At 41.9% G+C, this 23,545-nt stretch overlaps 1 protein-coding gene across 2 annotated transcripts; it reads left to right on the top strand.

The window, feature by feature from the left end:
* Window positions 1-9,960: 9,960 nt before the first annotated feature.
* LOC102910350 (DDB1- and CUL4-associated factor 1-like) lies at window positions 9,961-14,439 on the top strand. 2 transcript variants are annotated; one of them, XM_076555698.1, is made up of 3 exons: window positions 9,961-10,961; window positions 11,121-14,070; window positions 14,173-14,439. In XM_076555698.1, exons 1-3 carry the CDS (start codon window positions 9,961-9,963, stop codon window positions 14,437-14,439), a joined length of 4,218 nt encoding a protein of 1,405 aa, XP_076411813.1. The 2 variants fall into 2 exon arrangements, with proteins under 2 accessions (XP_076411813.1, XP_076411812.1); XM_076555697.1 differs by having other exon boundaries at window positions 9,961-14,070.
* Window positions 14,440-23,545: the final 9,106 nt, after the last annotated feature.

Genomic DNA, 23,545 nt, shown 5'->3' with positions numbered 1-23,545 from the left:
GTTTAATCTTACCTATAAAAGTGTGATTGCCCATCACCTTTACTCATTAGCTGCCCTCAGGTAGGGACATTCTGTGGTTAAACAATCACCATGAAGACCATGATTGGGACATTCCATGGCCACACAGTCATCATCACATGATTGTTATTCTGTCAAAATAGAGGAGCTTGCGTTACACATTACCCCTTCTCATGAGCCTAATGGAAGCCAATCATTGGTTTTGGGTAGTTAGCTAGTAAGAATCTCTCTCTAATAATGGCCATGTATAGTTGGCCAACTTGTCTCTATGCCAGGGAGTTTCCTTTTGACCCAGCATTTCAACCATTTCTGAACAGGGAACATGGGATGATGTATTCTCTTCTGTAACTGTTTGAGCTGGCATTGGGGCACCATTTTCAGCCCCCCCCCCCAAAAAAAAAGCTGAAAGATAGGTCAACGGCTGGGCAATGGGGCATTTGTCAGAAGCATGTGGCTCTCTGACCCTGTAGAGTCAGGGAACAATCAGGTTGGCTGGGCTGATCCACATCAGCTTTCAGCAAGTCCAGAGCTCACAATCATCTGGAGCAGTGGAATCCACAGCTGAAACTTGGAGGAGTCTGCCAACCAAGTATAAATCTGTTGAGACAAACTTAAACTAGGAATAGAAGTTAAAATTTAAGAACTTATTTGGAATTCTTAGGCCCATATCCTTAGTAATTGGAAAGAGCAGGAATCCCAAGACCAGGAGAGAGAGAAAATACCATCCTTAGGAATAAGCTGTACATATCTGGGGTCTTTCTGATCTGTCTGGAGTGGATCCAAGTTTTGTGACTCTTTTAACTCTCTGAGGCCTACACAAAATATCTTCTAAAAGAACATAAAGATTTTAGATACATTAGTATATCCTATCTGTCCTGAAATCCATATCATATCAAAGCAGGTAATAGGTATCTGTAAAACATCAGGAGTGGACTCATACCTCTGAGTTCCAATAAGAACAACAGATTTGGATTAAAGTGGGTGCATTTTCTTTCTGTCCAGAGAACCAGGTATTAATTGGGCAGAGATTTGTGGCCTGATGAGAAGCACTTTTAGATTTCTATTTAGATGAAAACTAAAATAAATCTAAAATGTTGAGCTTGTGGCTGAACAGTCAGTAGTCATTGCTCTATCAGCTTATCAGAATTCATTAAAAGTTAAGCTCTAAACTGTTATATCATAGAACAGGAAAGCAATCTGAAACATTTTTTTGTCTTAAATCATTTTTTTAGATCCTTCAGCTTAGCTTTCATATTCTTATACCCTTCTTAGATTTTTATTTGAACCTTTATGACTTATTTAACTTTTATATATTAGAACATTTTCTTAAAAATGAGCTAACAATGTGGCTATAGTCTTGTAGAAGGATCTAGTTGTCTGATGCTGTCAAGCTGACAAGTCATAGCTACCCTAGCCATCAGTACTATCAGAGATCTGAGAAGGATACTTTGTATCTGAGTACAGACTAAGCAGCTTCCAATCCTATAAAGGACAGGGACCAGTCCATACCCAGGTCACCATAGTGTTGGACACACCATTCAGAACAGTATAGATCTTCATTTGCCATCAGTCTCATAAGGCAGAGGGTTTTTTTCCCTGTGTAATAGGGACAAGGAAGACTGGCTTTACTTTGTAACAGCAAAATGGTGCAATGAATTTCAGTGTCCTGCTTCTTGTTCACAGTCTGGCCTTGGTCCTGGCAGCAGGCAGAGCATTGGGGCATCTTGCCCTGTTGTCAGTGTTGTAGTAATACAGGCAGAGACATTGTGGTGCCTTGTCAAAAATCTTCCTTGGAGATCTTGGGTCACTACTGGGATCTGGAAATCTGTATGATATAATAAACTTTTTGATCAATGTTTACATGCCATATTCTGCATATCTTTGAAGTATGAGGACTGTCTAGGTATATCTGAATAGACAAACTTTGTTTCTAGTTACTTGTTTTAAGCTCAACCCTGAAAACATTTGCTAAGGACTGAGTAAAGTTCTAATCCCTGTAATTAATTACATCAGTACTTAGCATGACTACAATTAAAAAACTTGATTATTTATGACTGACTATTTACTTATGTTCTCTAACAGTCTACAATTAGTAGTCTTAAAAACAATGATTTTAAATTGAAGCTCTTCTAGCATCAAATACATGTTCAGTAAAGAAACCAAAACAAAATATCAATATAAAACATATAGGTTGAACAGAACAAACTTAGCAAATACAAGGAGCCTAGACAACATTTTTAAGCCTGAATGTACCTTGGGTAAGGAGAAACATTCTCTAAGTCACTGGCTCCCAACTTTTTCTATGTTATTTCATAACTTCAGTTTTGTCATTGTTATGAAACTCAATGCAAACATCTGACATAGGTTGTTCTCTTGCTGAATCACAAGAAATGAACATTCTAGTTTTCTGGTTAGTATTTGGTGCTTATGGCTGTGACTCTAATTTTTAGTCTTTTAATTTAAGTCCAAATATTATCAATACAGAGCATTTTATGAACTGAAAATATCCCATAGCCTTATAAACTTAAATATTTAAAAAACTGTTCTTCTCAAATGACATTCTGCAATGTCAACAATAAAGTACCTTCTTTTTCTTGCAAGCTTAGGTCATTTTTTGACCCTACCCTCAGCAGCATAGACATAGCTTCCCTTCTAGATTTCAGCCTGTTCCATTTCATCGTGGCTGGTGCTTCTGGAAATAATCACCTGGCACTGACATTTCCAAAACTGTTAAGGTCCACCATTGCAACTGGGCTCTTTGGAACTGTAGCTGTGCCGTACATTACACACCTCAGCTGTTTCCTAGGATTCTTTTGTGTCTTTCAAACTATTATCATTTTATATTATATAGGTAAATCTTAAATTAGAAAGTTTAGCTGCCAGAGCAAGGTAAATTCCTTTGTATAAAAGCATTGATGTTTAGCTTCATTTATCAAATACCTTATTTATTAAACATATGTTGTCATCTACTTCAATTCTCTAAAAGCATGGTGTTGAACACTTGGTAAAGACATAAGTACTTAGGTGTAAATCTCTAAGTTAGCTTTTGTTAACCTGAATGGATCTTTATAACCTTAAAAAGAGATGTCTGCCCATGAGGTTACCAGCCAAGATGGAGGAAAGCCACATAGTTGCTGTTTAAAGCATGTTTTTCTGAACAATAATTACTTGCACACATACTCACAGTTGGATCCAAGTTACACACACATACATACAATTAAAGCTAACTTACACTTAAACATATTAATTAAATACATGTCACATACATGTCCACATATATACACAAATACACACACACACACACACACATATATATATATATATATATATATATATATATATATATATCCATCTTTAACATAAGCAAAACAGAATCAACAGCTATTTTTAAAAGGAAAACCAACCAGAATTAATTTTTAAATTCAATATTTGCAGATACAGAAACCACAACATAGTTCACATCATACCCCCTCTGACTTTCTACAACCTTCCATGTACCCTCAGTCTGTTACTTTGATCCCTCAGTCATTTACTCCAGACAAGTTTCACTTTTCCTTTACTTTTTTAAACATACCAACTTTTACCAAAATCCTTCTTGTGATTTCCCTCAGTAGTCTAGAATATATTGTATTGATGTAACCAACCGTCTTATTAAATAAGAAACACAGAAACAATGTAAAAGAGAAGCCGAGAGGTCAGAGCTCAGAGCTAAAATCTCACACTTTCACCTGCGGTGGCCCAGCTTCCCGAAAGAGGGCTACTTCCTGTCTGTACGTCTTTTTTATAGTATTATTGATCTGCCTTCTCATTGGTTGTAAACCCAAACACGAGACCGCCTCGTCACTGTCTGAATGTACAGCTCCCTAGGTCTTAAAGGCATATGTCTCCAATGCTGGCTGTATCCCTGAACACACAGAGATCTATGGGATTAAAGGCGTGTGCCACCACCGCCACACTCTGTATATGGCTCTAATAGCTCTGACTCCCGGGCAACTTTATTTATTAACATACAATCAAAATCACATTTCAGTACAATTAGAATACCACCACAATATTGTAAAGCTACAATATTTTGAACAAGAACAGAAATGCATGTATATACCATAACAAGAATAACTCTAGATTTGTACCACAGCACTGTACCACAGACAAGAAACTGTTGGTTATCCTTATAACATAGGTGCAGTAGCTTAGCAACCAGAGGCAGTGGCATTCCATTCCACACTTGGAGCCAAACCTTGATCAGGTTTTAGCACCAGGGCGTGTCTTGAAAGCCCCACCCATCAGCAAGGGAGACAAAGAGGATGGTGAAAGCAAGCACCATGGGGACAGAAGATTGATGCTAACCTCCGATTTTCAAGTACTTGAGAGAGGCACACTGGAAGGTACTCCCTGTTCCTGGCTGGGCCTACAGACCTGTAGGCCACTCCTCAGCTGTGACCCTGGGGGTGGGCAGTAACTTCTCTACCAGCCCCTGCCTGGTTCAGGCACACTTTGAGCTCCTTAAGGCCCCTGTACTTCCCCAACTCTGTCCCTCCGGCTCTCCACACAAGGTACAGCCTGAACTTGCTGGCCATGTCAGGGCCCCAGAGTGCTCAAGGTCTGTCCCAGTGCCCAGTGCAAAGTCCAAAGGGATTCGAAGGCCCCCAGAGTCATTCTGCAGGTTCACAGCATCCACTCTCCTTTATCTAGTCACTACTGATCTTGGTAGGCAACACAGGTCTTCCAGAACCTGAAGGAACATCACAAGGCCAGTGCAAAGCAAGACAGAGTCGGCAAGGACACCTCCATCTCAGTCTGTCACTTGAGGATTATGCTGCATAGAGGAGGCAGTGGCCATTTTTAGTAACTTGAACACAGACCCTGGCAGGGAGGTATGAACATATGGGCAGAAAGAACATGCCTGCAGTCCTCAGAGCCAAGGGGACACAGATTGGAGAGTAGGATTAAACACTCCTCAGAGTTCTCAGGTCACTTGTCAAATACAGGGGTCAAGACAATGACAGAAAGGTAGGGAAGCAGATAAAGGACTCATTCCCAGAATCCAACAGGACAAGACATGTCACAAGCATGATTTAGAGCCAGTGCCTTTAGACACATCCTCAGATAAGCTAAAAGAGAGACAAAGAGCGTTCAGATGGCACAAAAATGCTGATAGGAAGACTTCCTAGGATAGGACAAGAGCATCTCTGAAAGGTTACTCTCCCCTTTGTTTGTTCCCCCCACATCTGTAGGGTCAAATTGACCACCAAGAATGGCCACTACATCTGGAATCACTTCTGCTATAAGCCCATACAAAGGGCAGGAAAGGGAACTTTTTTTCTTTGCCTTTCTGCTTTCAACCTGGTAGCAAAGTTCATTCCTTCACTGGATTATGACGTGTATTCACTCATAAGAGGATATGAGGAATAAATTATAGGATAACCAACCTACAATCCACAGCCCCCAGAGAGCATAGATAGCAAAAGGTCTCAAAGAAGGATGCATGGATTTCTCTGGGAAGGGAGGTAGAAGAGATGTCCAGAGTCAATTGGCAGCAGTGGAGGGAGGTATTGAGGGGATGGGACCTTGAGGGAGCAATTTGGGCAGACTGGGTACAGGAGGCAGTTTGGGGTCCAGACAGAGGACTAGGAAGAAATCTGGAGCCAAGGAAACTCCTAGGAATCCACAGTGATGACCCCAGCTAAAATTCCTAGCCATAGTGGGGAGGGTACCTGAACTGGCCATCTACTGTAATCATATTGGTGACCACCCTAATTGTCATCAGAGACTTTATCCAGTAACTGATGGAAGCAGATGCAGAGATCACAGCCAAGCTCTGGGAGTCCTTAGGAAAGAGACAGGGGATTTGTATCAGCAGTGGGGGTGCAGTTGGGTCAGGGAAAAGTCATGACAGGAAGCCTCAGAAACATCTAACCTGAACTCATGGGAGTCCATGGACTCTGGACCAACAGTTAGGGAGCCTACATGGGACCGACCTAGGCCCTCTGCATGTGACTGTTTTGTAGCTTTGTCTGTTTGTAAGGCTCCAAGCAGTGAGATTATGACCTGTCACTGAAGGTTAGCTGGCTTTTGGGAACCTGTTCCCCATGCTGGATTACCTTGCCCAGCCTGATTCAGGGGGAGGAGCTAAGTCCTACCTTGTGGTGATATTGTGTCCCCCAATATATTGTGTGCCCTAATAAAGTTATCTGGGGTCTGAAAATAGAAAAGTCACTGGATAGCCATAGTGTCCAGATAAATGGTGGCCAAATGATTTAATCAACATAAAAATGGCATGCACGGCTTTAATCCTATCATTCAAGAGGCCGAGATATTTCGGATCTCTGTGAGTTCAAGGCCACACTGAGAACAGAGGCAGGTGTGGTGGCACACACCTTTAATCCCAGCACTTGAGATCTCATGTCTTGCTTGGGAGAGACACATGCCTTTAATCCCAGGAAGTGATGTCAGAAAGCAGAAAGGTATATAAGGTATGAGGACCAGGAACTAGAGGCTTTCAAGCTTTTAGGCTTCGTAGCAGCACTTCAGCAAGATCCATTGGGGTGAGAACTCAGAATCTTTCACAGTCTGAAGATTCTTGGAAACAGGATCTGATCAGGAGTTGTTGAGGTAAGGTTAGCTGTGGCTTGTCCTTTTCCTCTGATCCCTCTTTTGTTCACCCCAATATCTGATTCCGTGATATTTACTTATTGATTGATTGATGTTTTTTTTTTTTTTTGGTTGTGTTTTTTGTTTGTTTGTTCTTGGTGATAGGGTTTCCTGTGTAGTTTTTTGTTCTGTTTTTGTTTTTGTAACTGTGTGTCATCTGTTCCTCTGACCTTTCAGAATTCACCCCAATACTGAGATCTGTGTTGTTTTTTTTTCTATGACCATTCAAGATTCATCTTGTACTATCTCAACTTTAGGTGCCATGCTATTTTAAGTCCTTAGAACGCCGGCCTCTTTATGAAAGGAGACAGGAGGAGTGGATGGCTGGGGAGCAGGGTGGGGGAACTGGCAGGGGGAAGGGAGGAAACATGTTGGTACATAAAATGAAGGAAAAGCCCAGCAGTGGTGGCACACTCCTTTAAAACCAGCACTTGGGAGGTAGAGCCAGCCAGATCTCTGTGAGTTCAGTGAGTTCGGGGCCAGCCTGGTTTATAGAACGAAATCAAGGAGAGATACCAAAACTTCGCAGAGAAATTATGTCTCAAAAAAAAAGGAAAAATAGGAAAAAAATGTTAAAAGTAAAACAAAGACTGAATATAATAACTGAGCTCCAATGTTCTTCACTATACTATAGTGCAACATTTAACAGAGGCTAAATATTTATCTCAAACTTTGCTCTTAGGATTTTAGAACCAATCACTGTAGATTAAGCTTTTTGAAATGTGTTCCTCATTTGTTCCTACATCTAAATTACCTCTAAGTGATTTTTCCAGTCACACTGTTTTGAGAAAAGGCAAGATTACCCTTGTATTTCTAATTCCTTTTGGCCTCTAAAAAGTGTCAGCCAGGCGGTGGTGGCACATGCCTTTAATCCCAGCACTTGGGAGGCAGAGGCACGTGGATCTCTGTGAGTTGGAGGCCAGCCTGACCTACGGAGTGAGATCCAGGAAAGGCGCGAAGCTCCACAGAGGAACCCTGTCTGGAAAAACAAAAACAAAAACAAAAGTGTCAGATGACCTCTCCAGCACAGTGCAAATGTGGCTCTCAAGGACCCATCTTGCAAGTTCAGTGCTTACCACAACTTACTGAGCAGGATCATCTGGACAGCTCAGCAGGATTATCTAGGTATCTTCAAGGACATAAGCCCCAGACAGAATGTCTGCAGGAGCAAACTGCCCTCTGTCTGTTCTGAGTTGTCATGGCACATTCCTGAGGTCCATTCTGGAACTGAGGACTGCAGGTAGTCCTACCCTAAGATGGGGTCTGTATCTCCTTCATATCCCCATTAAATTGTGTACCCTAATAAAAGTTATCTGGGTGTCACAGAACTGAACGGACACTAGATTAGACAGAAGTCAGAAAATGGTGGCACACATGCCTTTAATCCTATCACATTGGAAGCAGAGATCAAGGCCACACTGAAAACAGCCAGGCATAGTGACACACACCTTTAATCCCAGGAAGTGATGTCAGGAAACAGAAGTATATAAGGCATGAGGACCAGGAACTAGAGCCTTTGAAGCTTTTAGGTTTTTTATCAGCAGTTTAGCTGAGATCCATTCTGGTGAGGACTTAGAATCTTTCACAATCTGAAGATTCTTGGAAACAGGATCTGATGAGGAGTTGTTCAGGTGAGGTTAGCTGTGGCTTGTCCTATTCCTCTGATTTCTCAGTTCTTCACTCCAGTATCTGGTTCTGTGTTATTTATTTATTATTTATTTATTTATTTGTTTGTTTGTTTGTTTCATTTTTTGATTTTAGAGACAGGGTTTCTCTATGTGGCTATTTTTTTTTTAAGCTGTGGCTTGTTTTGATTCTCTGACTTTTCAGATTCACGCCAATACCGAGACATGAATTTTTATTTAATATGACCATTTAAGATTCATTTCCACTACCTCAAGTTTGTGCCATGCTATGTTCAAGCCCTGAGGAGGCCCGCCCCTTTCTGAATGGAGACAGGAGGAGTGGATGGATGGGGAGCAGGTTGGGGAAGGTGTGGTGGGTGGTAAATGGGACTGGGGGGGGGGGGAGGGAGGAGACTTGTTGGTACATAAAAGAAAGGAAAAGTCGGGCAGAGGTGGCACAGGCCTTTAATCCCAGGACTCAAGGGGCAGAGCCAGTGAATTTCTTTGAGTTTAAGGCCACCTTTATCTATCGAGTAAGATCCAGGAGAGGCACAAAAACTATACAGAGAAATCCTGTCAGGGAAAAAAAAATGTTAAAAGAAAACAAAACAAAACTGAACACATCAATGGAGCTCAACTGTGCTTCAATAGACTATAGCACAACATTTCTAAGAGGCTAAACATGTGTCTCAAAATTAGCCCTAAGGATTTTAGGACTAATCACTGTAGACTAGGCTTTTTGAAATGTATTTACCTCATTTATTCCTAAAATCTTAATTACTTCCAAGTGATTTTCCAGTCAAACTGTTTTGAGAAAAGGCAAGATTTACCCTTGTATTTCTAATTTCTGTTTGTTGAAAAATGTGTCACATGACCTCTCCAGCATAATGCAGATGTGGCTCTCGAGGACCCATCTTGCAAGTTCAGTGCTTATGAGACTTGTAATCATGGAAATTGTGCCGACACACACATTGGTGATCAATGTCAATGTTAAAGGGGTGGAAAAGGTGCAGCCATATTCATCCATACCTATTGCTCAGATTCTAAAGGGATAAGAAAATATTTCATTCCATTTCCCGGGAAACTGGGTGTGAACCTGAGCAGAGGCCATCTACCTGGCCAGTATTTAATTAAGATTTACTTCAATTTTAGCTTGAAAATGTGATAGTGGTCTTATACTTGATTGGTGGGATTAACATTTTCTGGACAGCCCAGCAAAATTCAGACTACACACTCTAATTCTAAAGCTGGACCTTCACTCAGGAACTCCTGGCCTGAGACCTAATTGAGGCACCTACCTTGAGGCATTCCATGGCTCTGAGGCTGTTTTGAGTTCTCAAACTATCAGAGTGAACTTCCAAGCTGAGAAATGTAGCAAGCAACTAGAGAGGCCTCCTGGAAAGCCTCTCACATTCTGGACTGGCAGCTGTCCTGGTAACTCTGCCCCCAATGTCATGGAGGCTCAGAAGATGATTTAAAATGTAAATGCAAGGTGTGACTTCTCTATGTCTCTCTGCAGATTTTCTGTTGGCTAAAAGACACATCTAAGCATCAGCCTCTGACTACAACCTGCTCCAAACAAACTTGATCCCTGGACTAGCTGAAAGCAGATATAAAACTGTCCAGCCAATCTGAATGCCCCTTGGCTCTTAAGCTGGGACAAGCCATGACTACAGTTGTGGTACATGTGGACTCCAAAGCTGAGCTCACTGCCCTGCTGGAACAGTGGGAAGAGGACCATGGAAGTGGGCAGGATATGGTATCTATCCTTACCAGGATGTCAGAATTAATTGAAAAAGAAACTGAAGAATACCATAAAGGAGATCCTGACCCATTTGTTGATCACCATCCTGGTCAAGCTGATCCAGAGTATATGCTGGGCCACTTGCTGAGAGTATTCTCCAAGAATGATCATTTCATGAATGCACTGGTGAACGGGTATGTGATGACAAGTAGAGAGCTCCCTTTAAATACTGCAGCTTGCAGACTGCTACTGGACCTCTTGCCAGGTCTAGAAACTGCAGTTGTCTTTCAAGAAAAGGAAGGGATTGTAGAAAATCTTTTCAAATGGGCCCAAGAGGCTGATCAGCCACTGAGGACATATTCTACAGCACTGTTAGGAGGTGCTATGGAAAATCAAGAGATTGCTGCAAACTATAGAGATGAAAATTCACAGCTGGTGGCAATAGTGCTTCGCAGACTGAGAGAGCTACAAGTTCAGGAAGTGGCTTTGCGGCAGGAAAGTAAGTGTCCTAGTCCACAGAAGCTTTCATCAGAGCCACGTTTGCCTCTGGATGAGGAAGCTGTGAATATGGACTATGGTGACATGGCAGTAGATATTGTGAATAGAGAGCATGGTGACAGAGAGAATGTTAGGAGAGGCCAGCAGAAGTTGGATTTCTCACCTTCTGAGCCAGATGGTGTGTTTGCTGAGCTGTCTAATAGCAGCTGGTCAGAAATGTCCCCCTGGGTGATTGGCACCAATTATACCCTCTATCCAATGACTCCCACTATTGAGCAGAGACTTCTTCTCCAGTACCTGACCCCTGTAGGAGAGTATCAGGAGTTACTTCCCATATTCATGCAACTTGGATGCCGAGAATTGTTGATGTTTTATATGGATCTGAAACAGACTAATGATGTCCTGCTTACTTTTGAGGCACTCAAGCACCTAGCATCTCTCCTGATCCATAACAAATTTGCCATAGACTTTGTTGTACATGGTGGAGTACAGAAACTACTGGAAATTCCTCGGCCTTCTATGGCTGCAACTGGTGTATCTACATGCTTGTATTACCTGTCCTCCAACCAGGATGCTATGGAAAGAGTTTGCATGCATCCCTACAGTGTTCTATCTGCTGTGGTGAACTATGCCCTATGGTTGATGGAATGTTCTCATGCTTCAGGATGCTGCCATGCTACAATGTTTTTCTCAGTTTGCTTCTCATTCCGGGCTGTCTTGGAACTCTTTCACTATTATGATGGTCTGCGTCGTCTAGTGAACTTGATCAGTACTTTGGAGATTTTAAATTTGGAAGACCAGGGTGCACATGTGAGTGATGATAAAATCCTTGCTACCTGCCAAAGGGGCAAATATACCTGCATGGCTCTGCGAAAGTATTTTGAGGCTCACTTGGCCATTAAACTGGAACAAGTCAAGCAGTCACTTCAGAGGACTGAGGGTGGTATTCTTGTGCACTCTCAACCTCCATACAAGGCATGCTCATACACTCGTGAGCAGATTGTGGAAATGATGGAGTTTTTGATAGAATATGGCCCAGCTCAGTTTTATTGGGAACCTGCTGAAATCTTCCTCAAGCTTTCCTGTGTGCAGCTCTTGGTGCAGCTTATTTCCATCTCCTGCAAGTGGAAGACCTATCATGGAAGGAATGACACTGTGCTCTTTGCTTTGGACGTCCTGGCTATCCTCACTGTGGTGCCAAAAATCCAGCTCCAATTGGCAGAGTCGGTGAAGGTCTTGGATGGACATGGCTCTACTGAATCCACTGTAGGTATCAACATCATTTTGGGAGTGGCTGAAGGTGAATACTTTATTCATGATGCTGAAATTCAGAAGTCAGCCCTTCAAGTAATCATCAATTGTGTGTGTGGCCCAGATAACCGAATATCCAGTATTGGTAAATTTACCTCTGGAACTCCTCAGAGAAAGCTATTTCAGAACCCCAAGAGCAGTGAGCATATCCTGGCCAAAATGTGGCATGTGGTCCAGTCCAACAATGGCATCAAGGTGCTTCTGTCCCTATTGTCCATCAAGATGCCCATCACAGATGCAGACCACATCAGGGCCCTGGCCTGCAAGGCCCTAGTGGGCTTGTCTCGAAGTAGCACTGTTGGACAGATTATCAGCAAATTGCCCCTTTTTAGTAGCTGCCAGATTCAACAGCTGATGAAGGAGCCAGTGCTGCAGGACAAGCTTAGCAACCATGTCAAGTTCTGCAACTATGCAGCTGAGCTCATTGAGAGAGTATCAGGAAAGCCTCTTCTGGTTGGCACTGATGTGTCCCTGGCCCAACTACAGAAAGCAGGTGTTGTTGCCCAGTCAAGGATCTCCTTCCCTGAGAAAGAACTGCTCCTGTTGATAAGAAACCATCTCATTTCTAAAGGACTTGGAGAGACAGCCACTGTGCTGACCAGAGAGGCTGACCTGCCCATGACTGCAGCCTCACATTCTTCTGCCTTCACCCCTGTGACTGCTGCTGCTTTTCCACTCTCTCTTCCCTGGACTCCTCGAATTGGCAATGGCATTGCTGGCCAACTGGGCAACCATACAGCTGTGGGTGCTTCTGCCCCTTCTGCCTGCCTTGCTGAACCTCTGCCTTATGTAGCTCAGGATTCATTGGCATTGCCTGGCACATCATATGCAGACAACTCCTCTTTAATTGGCAGGACCAGTTTTATCAGAGAGAGGCCATCACTGTGCATTGGCAGGAAAGTTCAAGTGTTGCAGCAGAAGTCAGACCATGGTGCTAATAGCCAGAGCCCTGCTGAAAAAACACACTTGGATAGACATCTTCCTTCCCCACCAACACTGGACAGTATCATCACAGAGCATCTTAGGGAGCAACATGCTCGCTGCAAGAACCCCATTGCCACGTGTCCACCTTTTTCTCTCTTTACTCCTCACCAGTGTCCTGAGCCAAAACAGAGGCAGCAAGCTCCTATCAACTTTAACTCAAGGCTCAACAGCAGGGCATTGCTTCCAATATATGGAGGAGTGGATGGCGGATGCTTTGATAGGCACCTCATCTTTAGCAGATTTCGTCCTATTTCAGTGTTCAGGGAAGCTCATGAATATGAGAGTGGCTTTACGTGTTGTGCATTCTCAGCCCAGGAGAGGTTCCTGATTCTTGGTACTTATACAGGGCAGTTGAAACTCTACAATGTATTTAGTGGACAGGAAGAGGCCAGCTACAACTGTCACAACTCAGCCATCACACACCTTGAACCTTCCAGGGATGGGTCCTTCCTTCTGACATCTGGCACTTGGAGCCAGCCTTTGTCTGCACTTTGGGGGATGAGGTCAGTATTTGATATGAAACATTCCTTCACAGAAGATCATTATGTTGAGTTCAGTAAGTACTCTCAGGATCAGATCATAGGCACAGAAGAAGACATTGCCCATATTTATGATATTGAGACTGGCACCAAGCTGTTGACTCTGTTTAACCCAGATCTTGCCAACAACTACAAGAGGAACTGTGCCACCTTTAATCCTACAGATGACCTTGTCTTAAATGATGGGGTGCTCTGGGATGTCCGCTCTGCCCAGGCCCTCCACAAGTTTGACAAGTTCAACAGGAATATCAGTGGTGTTTTCCATCCCAATGGGCTGGAGGTCATCATCAACACAGAGATTTGGGACCTGCGAACTTTCCATCTTTTACACACAGTTCCTGCTCTGGATCAATGTCATGTGGTGTTTAACCACACAGGGACAGTGATGTATGGAGCAATGTTGCAGGCAGATGATGAAGATGACTTCTTGGAAGAGAGGATGAGGAGCCTTTTTGGGTCATCCTTCCGAACATTTAATGCGACTGATTATAAGCCTATAGCTACTATTGATGTGAAACGGAACATCTTTGACCTGTGTACAGACACCAAAGATTGCTATCTTGCTGTCATTGAGAATCAAGGCAGTATGGATGCCCCTAACATGGACACAGTATGCAGGCTTTATGAGGTGGACAGGCAGCGTCTGGCAGAGGAAGAAGATGTAGAGGAGAACTCTGAAGAGGAAGAACTGGAGGAAGAGGATGAGTACGAATATGATGATGATGATGATGATGATGATGATGATGATGATGATGATCATGATGATCATGATGATGATGATGATCATGATGATCATGATGATGATGATGATCATGATGATGATGACACTGATGATGAAGCAGTTCTTGATTCTGACCAGTGGCTGGAGGCAGAAATGGAGGAGGTTGACAATAGTGAGAACACAGGACAGTATGAGGACAATGACTTTTCTCCCTCTGATGAGGACCTAGCAAGCCTAGAGGAGGTAGAAGAGGGCGAAGATGAAGACTCTGATATAGAGGAGGAAATGGAAGTGATCCTGGTGGATGACAGCTCAGAGAACTCTGACTTGGAAGATGACATCATCTAATTTCTGAATGAGTGACTTACCAGTCCCCACTTGAAAGAAAACCTTGGTAGGCGAAGGAAACTGAGTGAATGGATTCACAAAACCTGCCTTTGGCTGTCCCCTGGGCTATCTGTTAAGGATATTGAGGGTATTTTCAATGTATTTTCTTTGTATAATGTCTTTACTTAAAAAACCAGAAATGGTTTTAATAAACCTTTAATAAAGAAAAAAACCCAACAAGCATTTATAACTGAGTTTCTCAACTTCTTTCCACCAATCTATAACTGCACTTCATTTTCTTTGGAGGAAAATGACTAACAACAATATAGAGGCATTTTTACATACTTATTTAAATGAAGAGGAAATTTGTGGTTTCTTAAATTGATAAAGATTAAGAATATTTTATTATAAATATAATATATGATTTTCTAAAGTCTTTGGTTGACTCAAGTTAATTTGTTTTCCTTTGTGGCAGAGCGGGAATAGAAGGCATGGCCTGCTACTGGGAAGATGCCTAACTCCCTCCCTTGGAGTGCAGGCAATAGTTGTGTGGACCTTGGTTTGGTGGAGTGTGGGAGCCCGTTCTGGGTTTCCTCGTGGCTTTACCCAGCAGGTCCGAATAGAGGATGATCAGGACCACAGGCCTGCGTGCAGGTGTCTGAGATGGTCTGCACTTGGCTGTGCTGGGGGAGGAGGTCTTTTGCTCCACCCCTTGGCGTCTCTATAAAAACCCTGACCAGAGACAGTCCGGGACTGTTGGAATAGGTTCCAGGCCCTCTCGAGGCTATCCTTTATTTTCTATCTGTTTATCTCCACAAGATTCTCCGCTATAAATCCTTCTATCTAATATTTCCTGCTGCTCGCACTCAAGAAAACTCTGGGGAACTGTGGGGGTGGTGGGTAAACGCCCCACAGAATGGCGCCATGAACAGGGACTAAAGAAAAAAAGGGACTAAAGAAAGAGGGAAAAAAAGGGACGAAAGAAAAAAGGGACTAAAGAAAAAGGAAAAAAGGGACAAAAAAGGGAAACAAAAAAGGGGGGACTAAAGACAAATGAACAGGGACTTAAGATAAAGTAATAGGGACTAAAGATAAAGGAAAATAATAGTTTTAATACAGAGTTTTTGGTGAAAGTGCTGAGTCAGCCCTGCCAGTGGAAAGGCATGCCGGTGTTATGAAAAAAAAAAAATATATTTTATATATATATTTTTTGGGAAGGCAGGGGTTTTATCCTCGAGAGAAAAGGAAAGTGGACTGGAAGGATGTCTGATGCTGCAGCAAAATTCTCTTCTGTCAAAATTTTCTATCTTCTATCCCTTTCTCAATTTCTATCTGTGAAAAATAAGTATAAGGTATAGGGTAGTAATATAGTTTAGGAAAAACTTAGAAGTGTAAGATTGTGTAGGAAAAAATAAGTAAGGCAACTAGACAGAAAAACTCTTCAATTTTCTAACTTTGGGGGCTTTCAAAGCAAACTGGGGAAAAAAATCTTTCTTTGGGCTTTACGGGTAGTAAATAAGCTCTTCTTTGAGCTTATGGGGAAGAAAAAGTTTCCTATGGAAGCTTTTGACCTGGGGACAGCTGAAATGCTAAATCCAAGCAGCAGGAGAAAGAAATTTCTCCCTGAGGCAAAAATGGGGGTGTAAGAAGACAAAGTTTAAAGTTCAGAAGTTTTGGGAAAAGTTGGTCTTTCTCCTGGGGGGGGGGGGAATCTTTCTCTTAAACTATAAAACTTTTCCTTGAAAAATTGGGGGAAAAAATCTCTAAAAAGCCTTAATCTTTCTCAAAAGCTCTCTTAAACTTAAAAACTAAAGCCTTTCAGAACTCTCTCAGGACAAAAATTAGAATCACCTGAAGATATTAGTATGGGGACCACCTGTGATTAGCTCTAAGGGAAAACAACAAATTTAAGACAGCAAAACCTCTCTAAGTTTTCAAGCTTTAACAATCCTCCCTGCAATGCAGGAGGCTGGAACAAGTTTCTAAAAACCTCTTCTAAGCTCTGTCTCTTCAAGCTAGTAAAAGTCTGTCAGAGTACCCTGAGGGAAACGCTTGGGAGAGTGTGGGGAAAGAGATACAGAGAGCCCAAAGAGGCAGGAAACTTTACCTGAGAAAAGCAAAAAAGCCAAGCTTTTCAGTTACGGCTGAGTTGAGGCATCAAGGGCTTTGTCTAAGTGAGCATTTCAGAATGAAAAGGTGCTCCTAATCTTCCTAAAGCAAAGATCCCCTGAAGCAATGCAAACTGTTAGCATTGTATCCTCGCTTCTGACCAAAAACCCAGAGGTGAATGGCCAGCATCTCTGAGTTGGGGTGCATTTCGGGGATACTAGGGTTCCTGCAGTGGTAAACTTCCTGGAGTGCACAGCTGAGGCAGGAAGGTGCAGGACCCCGGGGAAGATTGCTAATGAACAAACAAAGCTAAAGCCGGTAGGAACAGCACAGTTGTCCACTTTCCTACAAGTCCCCGGTTGATAGGTCCACAGCTGCAAAAAGAAATCTGAGAAAAAGCTTTCCTATCAGAGTAAAGACCTTTCTGGGAAAACAGTAAAGCTGAACTGTGTCTGAAGCAGTTGTGCTGCCAAGTCAGAACGCTGTCTGGGGAAAGAGCCCAGCCAGGGCAGAACAGAACTATCCAGGAGAAAAGCTTTCTTTTCTATCGGAGAAAGCATCTCTTTGAGAAAAGCTTTGTTTCAACTGACTCCTGGTGAAATGAGGGAGTGTAGCCCTGAGGGGTGATTACCTCTGGCATAAGCTCTGTCCTTGAGCACCCAGACAAACAAATGCAACCCACTGGGGGACTGGGCCAGGTGAAGGCCTGATGAGGCAAAGCACCCGTCCTAATGGGAGTTTAGAAATGGCAAAAACCTCCCTTGTTAGATTATTAGTCTGTTCACAAACCACACAGACCCCGAAAACAGAAACGGACTAAAACCCCTACCTTCAGTAGCAGGGAAAGCCGCTATAGTGTCAGAAACTGTTTCTGGGGTAGCTGGATAAACTGAGACCAAACTGGATACTGTCAGGGAGAAAGACTCTGAAGAAACAGAGGGGACAGATTCCTCCCCAGAAAATACATAACCTGACAAAGCTGCTAGAGTTTGAGGCAGATTCGGGGGGAGAAAAAAAAAAGCCCCTACCTTCAAAGGCAGCTAGCAAAGGTACAGAGCCACAGACAGATAGCTGAAGCTCTGCATCTGGGGGGGGGGGGGAGGAACAAGCAAAATGAGAATAAGATCAGTGGGAGAAAATCTCTCTGAAAGAGCTTTGGAAAAGCTCTGTTGCAAATGATCTTGTTTTTCACTGACTAGCTAAAACAAACACAAGCCCTGAGCAAAGTTGCTATCAGAAATGCCAGCCTCAATGCGCGCTAATGAGGCAGGTGCGGTTCTGATTCAGGGGCCAGTGTCAAATGAAGTTGAAACACCTGTTAAAGCCAGCTGAGGAGAATAGAAACCTCCCAATGTGCCATAGCTGAAAATGTAAAATGCTTGTTCAAATCTCCCATTGCAAAAGCAAAAAACTTTGTTCAAACCTCCCGGGCAAGAATTCGTAAGCAATTCTAGAAAAGAGAACCAGTTGACTCTCAGACCCAAAAAGAACTATGGGAAATGACTGATATAAGGGAAATGATATAAGGGACTGATATGGGACTGATATTATTATGGACTGATATAAGGGAAATGCATTCTGGGAAAGGTAGTTTTTCCACTAAAGATGGTGACATTGCCCTGAAACACTTCTGTCAGCTCGAAAATACATTCATGGTAAACTTAAAATACAGCTTTTAAAAGAATAAGGAGGAAAATCGTCTAAGAGTTTAAGTGTCAGTTCCAGTGAAAACTTGAAAGGGTACGGAACTAGGTGCCTAGCAGTTTGGGGCTCCATTGGTAAAATGCCTTATTTACCCTAATAGCTGTGCAAAGTTCTTACGGCAGTTGGATGACAAAAAGCTACCTATAAGAGCAAACAAGTCACTTTAAAATCCTTAAAATACCACCTAATACGGATCTCTGTGAGTTCGAGGCCAGCCTGGGCTACCAAGTGAGCTCTAGGAAAGGCGCATAGCTACACAGAGAAACCCTGTCTTGAAAAACCAAAAAAAAAAAAAAAAAAAAAAATACCACCTAATAGCTGTGCAGTTTTTGGTGAAGAGCTTTACAGCAGCTAAATATGGTAATTTCACCCTCAGTGTGAAGTGAAGTTTTTTGGTAGAGCAAACCAAAAATACTGCTGTAATAGAAACGTTTGTCTGAATTGAAGCATTTAGGGGAACTACTATGAATCTGGGTGAAGGGACAGCCTATAGTTAAAAACTATCTACCGCTGACAATGCATCTCTGCCGGTCCGGAATGGCTGAGAGAACTGGCAACTTTGGAGTGTGGCTTCGTGCTGAGAATGTTACAATCCCCTAGCAACAAGTATCACAACTCTATAATGACAACACTCACTAAATCCCAGTGCTTTATAACAAAGCTAACTATAAACTGTAAACTTTAGAAATGATGTGCATACTTCCTGTCTAGTTAAGAAAATCTTTCTGATAGAGATGGTGATAATAATTAAGAGTAAGAAGTAGAAAGACAAATATAAGATATGTGAGTTTGTAAAAATTCTGTCTTGTTAGATCTGTGTTAAGAAATCTTTAGGTGTTTGCTAAGTTAGATATATGCTAATGGTAGCCTATATAAGTTTGTAAAGTAGATCTATAGAGTTCCTTTAAGAATATAAGCTTGTAAGAAGTATCTAAGGTAGTCTTAAGATATGTAGTAATAAGCTTGTAAGATGCTAGTTGTAAATGTAAGTTTAAATAAGAAATAAGATGGAATGAATATAAATATATAAGAATTAATAAGAAATATATTTGCTAAAGTAGTTCTATAGTTTCCTTAAAGTATAAATAAGTAGATGTTAATATGTTATATGTGAGTTTGTAAAAATGTGTAAATGTTGAGTGAGTTTATGCTTAAGCACATGTTATGTGGGTTTGTAAAGTGTAAATGTTAAGTGTGAGTCTATTAATGTATATGGTGAAAACACCTGAGACACAGGAGATAGTGTCCTAGTAGACTGCAAAGTAGGCAGTCTGAATGGTTTCAAAAGCTACAGAAGCAGCTAAGAGCTAAGAATGGCAGACGCCAGAACCAGCACAAGGCATCTGCAGCTGAAATCCATGGAACATCAACGCAGCACAGAGCTAACAGTAAAAACGGTTCGGTTTAAAATATTACTATAACTAAAAAGGTCTGTCTGTGAGAACAAAAGTTGCAGAGACGCTTGTTTGAACAAAAATTATTAACTGCAAAAAGTTTTGGTTGAAAAATGTCTCTTCATATTTGGAAGTGAAAGCCTGATACCAGAATTTATTTCTTGTTTGAACTTAAGATGAGATAAAATTACAAAAACATTTTGGTTATGGATTTCTTCAAATTTGGAAGGCTAGTAGCAATATTCATCATTGAATTTTGGTACTTAAATGAAATGAACAATAGAGACTTCATTGCAATGGGACAATTTTGAGCTTACTTATAGTAATGACCTAGGAACGGTTTTCTGGAATTGGGTTAAAAATGGAACTGTTTAAATGAAGAAATGTATTTCTACTTAGAATCAAGATGTAATTTTGTGTATGCATATATGCTTTATTAACTGGAGATTTATGAATTGTTTTGTGGAACTGTTTATGTAGAAATGGAATTACTTATGGAACTGGTTTTGTGTTACAAATGGAGCTGTTTAAACAGAAAAGTTTGGGTTTTCTAACTAGGCTTGAGAATTTGCTGAAAAATTATAAAGAAAAGGAGGAGCTATGAGATTGAATTATGTTCGCAGAAACCTACTGATATCAATGCACCCTGGCTTTGTGGAATTGAGGAAATGTTTAAGTTTGTGAATACATCGAAGTTTTTCCTATGTTCTGTTAACAAGAAAATTCAAATGACTGAGTTAAAGTTGTAAGACGGAGAAAATTGTTAACTATATATAGCACCATATATGCTAATTCTAATGGTTCTGTTAAGAGTTTGCTTTGAGTTGTAAGATGGAGAGAATTGTGACTATGTATAGCGATATTTATGTTAACCTGTTAATGGTAATGATGAATCTAAGGGATTCTTTAAGTTTGTAGTCGCCTTAAGAGTTTTGGTTTAGAGAGGGCTTGAGGCAGCTAAGACTGCTGAGGTCACCTTGGACCTAATTCAAAAGAGAAATGCCATTTATATCATCCTCTACTCCCATACTGGGAGGTGTAACAGCTATGGAGATTGCTGTAAGCCATTAATAGTTATTTTTTTATATATTAAGAAGGGGGGACCTGTGGGAGCCCGTTCTGGGGTTCCTTGTGGCTTTACCCAGCAGGTCCGAATAGAGGATGATCAGGACCATGGGCCTGAGTGCAGATGTCTGAGATGGTCTGCACTTGGCTGTGCTGGGGGAGGAGGTCTTTTGTTCCACCCTTTGGTGTCTCTATAAACACCTGGGGCACAAACAGTCAGGGTCCATTGGAATAGGTTTCAGGCCCTCTGGAGGCTATCTTTTATTTTCCATCTCTTTATCTCCACAATCTAAATCCTTCTATCTAATATTTCCTGTTGCTTGCACTCAAGAAAACTCTGGGGAACTGTGGGGTTGGTGAGTAAAAGCCCCACAGAATGGAGCCAAGAACAGGGACAAAAAAAGAGGGGGGGGGACTTAAAGACAAATGAACAGGGACTAAAGATAAAGGAAAAGAATAGTTTTATTACAGAGTTTTTGGTGAAAGTGTGAGTGAGCCCTGCCAGTGGAAAGTGGCATGCCCAGTGTTATGGAATATATATATATATATAATATTATATTGTATTATATTATTGAGGGGCCGGGGTTTTATCCTCAAGAGAAGAGGAAAACAGACTGGAAGGATGTCCAATGCTGCAGCGCAAATTTATGTTCTGTCAAATTTTTCTATCTTCTATCCCTTTCTCAATTTCTATCTGTAGTAATAGTGTAGGAAAAACTTAGAAGTGTAAGATCACATAGAAAAAATAAGTAAGGCAACTAGACAGAAAACCTCTTCAGTTTTCTAACTTTGCGGGCTATGAACGCAAACTGGGAAAATCTTTCTTTGAGCTTTACATGGGTAATAAAAACGCTCTTCTTTGAGCTTATGGGGAAGAAAAAGTTTCCTATCTAAGCTTTTGAGCTGGGGACAGCTGAAATGCTAAATCCAGCTGGTAGGAGAAAGTGATTTCTCTGTGAGGTAAAAATGTGGGTGTAAGAAGTCAGAAAGTTTAAAGTTCAGAATTTTGGGAAAAGTTGGTCTTTGTCTCTCTTGGAAAAAAAAACTTAAATTATAAAGCTTTTCTTGGAAAATTTGGGGGGAAAATCTCTCTATAAAGCCTTAATTTTTCTCAAAAACTCTCTTTAAAAACTTAAAAACTAAAGCCTTTAACTTCCTAAATGACAAAAATTAGAATCACCTGAAGATATTAGTATGGGAATCACCTATGATTAGTTCTAAGGGAAAGCAACAAACCTCTTAAGACAGCAAAACCTCTCTAACTTCTCTTTCTTTCTTTCTTTTTTTTTTTTTTTAAAGATTTATTTATTTTTTATGTATACAATGTTCTGTCTGCCTGTATGCCTGCAGGCCAGAAGAGGGCACCAGATCTCTTTATAGATGGTTGTGAGTCACCATGTGGTTGCTGGGAATTGAACTCAGGACCTCTGGAAACAGTCAGTGCTCTTAACCTCTGAGCCATCTCTCCAGCCCTAACTTCTCTTTCAAGCTTTAAAAATCCTCCCTGCAATCCAGAAGGCAGGGATGGAATTCCTAAAACCCTTTCTTCTAAGCTCTGCCTCTTCAAGCTAGTAAAAGACAATGGGTCAAAGTCCCTTGAGGGAAACGCTTGGGAGAGTGTGGGTGAAGAGCTACAGTGCCCAATGGGGCAGGACACTGTTTATGTGGGAAAAGCAAAAAAGCCAAGACTTTCCAGTTACAGCTGAGCTGAGGCATCAAGGGTTTTATTTCTGAGTGAGCTATGAAAAGGTGCTCCTAAACTTGCTAATGCAGAGATCCCCTGAAGCATTGTGTCCTTGCTTCTGACCAAACATCCAGAGGCCACTGGCCAGAGTCTCTGAGTTGGAGTGCATTTCGGGGATACTAAGGTTCCTGCAGTTGTAAACTTACTGGAGCACACAGCTGAGGCAGGAAGGTGCAGGACCCATGGGAAAACTGCTAATGAACAACAAAAGCTAAAGCCAGTGGGAACAGCATAGTTGCCTGCTTTCCTACAAGTCCTGGGTTGATAGGTCCACAGCTGCAAAAAGAAACCTGAGAAAAGATTTTCTATCAGAGAAAAGACCTTTCTGGGAGAGAAATAAAGCTGAACTGTGTCTGAAGCAGTTGTGCTGCCAAGTCAGAACGCTGTCTGGGGAAAGAGCCCAGCCAGGGCAAAATAGAACTATCCAGGAGTAAAGCTCTCTTTTCTGTCTGAGAAAGCATCTCTTTGAGAAAAGCTTTGTTTCAACTAACTCCTGGTGAGATGAGGGAGAGTAGCCCTGAGGGGTGATTGCCTTTGGCATAAATTCTGTCCTTGAGCACCCAAACAGAACCCATTGGGGGACTGGGCCAGGTGAAGGCCTGATGAAGCAAAACACCTGTCCTAATGGGAGTTTAGAAATGGCAAAAACCGCACTTGTTAGATTTGCACTCCTTACGCAAACCACACAGACCCTGGAAAGAAAACAGAAATGGACAAAAAGCCCCTACCTTCTGTAAAAGGGAAAGCTGCCACTGTAGTGTCAAAACCTGTTTCTGGGGCAGAGGGGATAAACTGAGACCAAACTGGGAATTGACTCTCTGAAGAAATGGAGAAGGGACAGATTCCTCCCCAGAAAATGCATGACCTGACAAAGATGCTAGAATTTGAGCCAGATTGAAGGGGGGGGAGCCCCTACCTCCAAAGGCAGCTAGCAAAGGAACAGAGCAGCCTGAGATCTGAAGCTCTGCATCTGGGGGGAAAGGAACAAGCAAAATGAGGATAAAAATCAGTGGGAGAAAATCTCTCTGAAGGAGCTATGGAAAAGCTGTTGTAAATGTTTTTGGTTTACACTGGCTGGCTAAGGCAAACACAAGCCCAAAGGAAAGTTGCT

This window comes from Peromyscus maniculatus, chromosome 20 (assembly GCF_049852395.1).
Source record: "Peromyscus maniculatus bairdii isolate BWxNUB_F1_BW_parent chromosome 20, HU_Pman_BW_mat_3.1, whole genome shotgun sequence".
In the NCBI taxonomy this organism is placed as follows: domain Eukaryota; kingdom Metazoa; phylum Chordata; class Mammalia; order Rodentia; family Cricetidae; genus Peromyscus; species Peromyscus maniculatus.
This window is presented reverse-complemented; position numbering and strand designations above follow the sequence as displayed.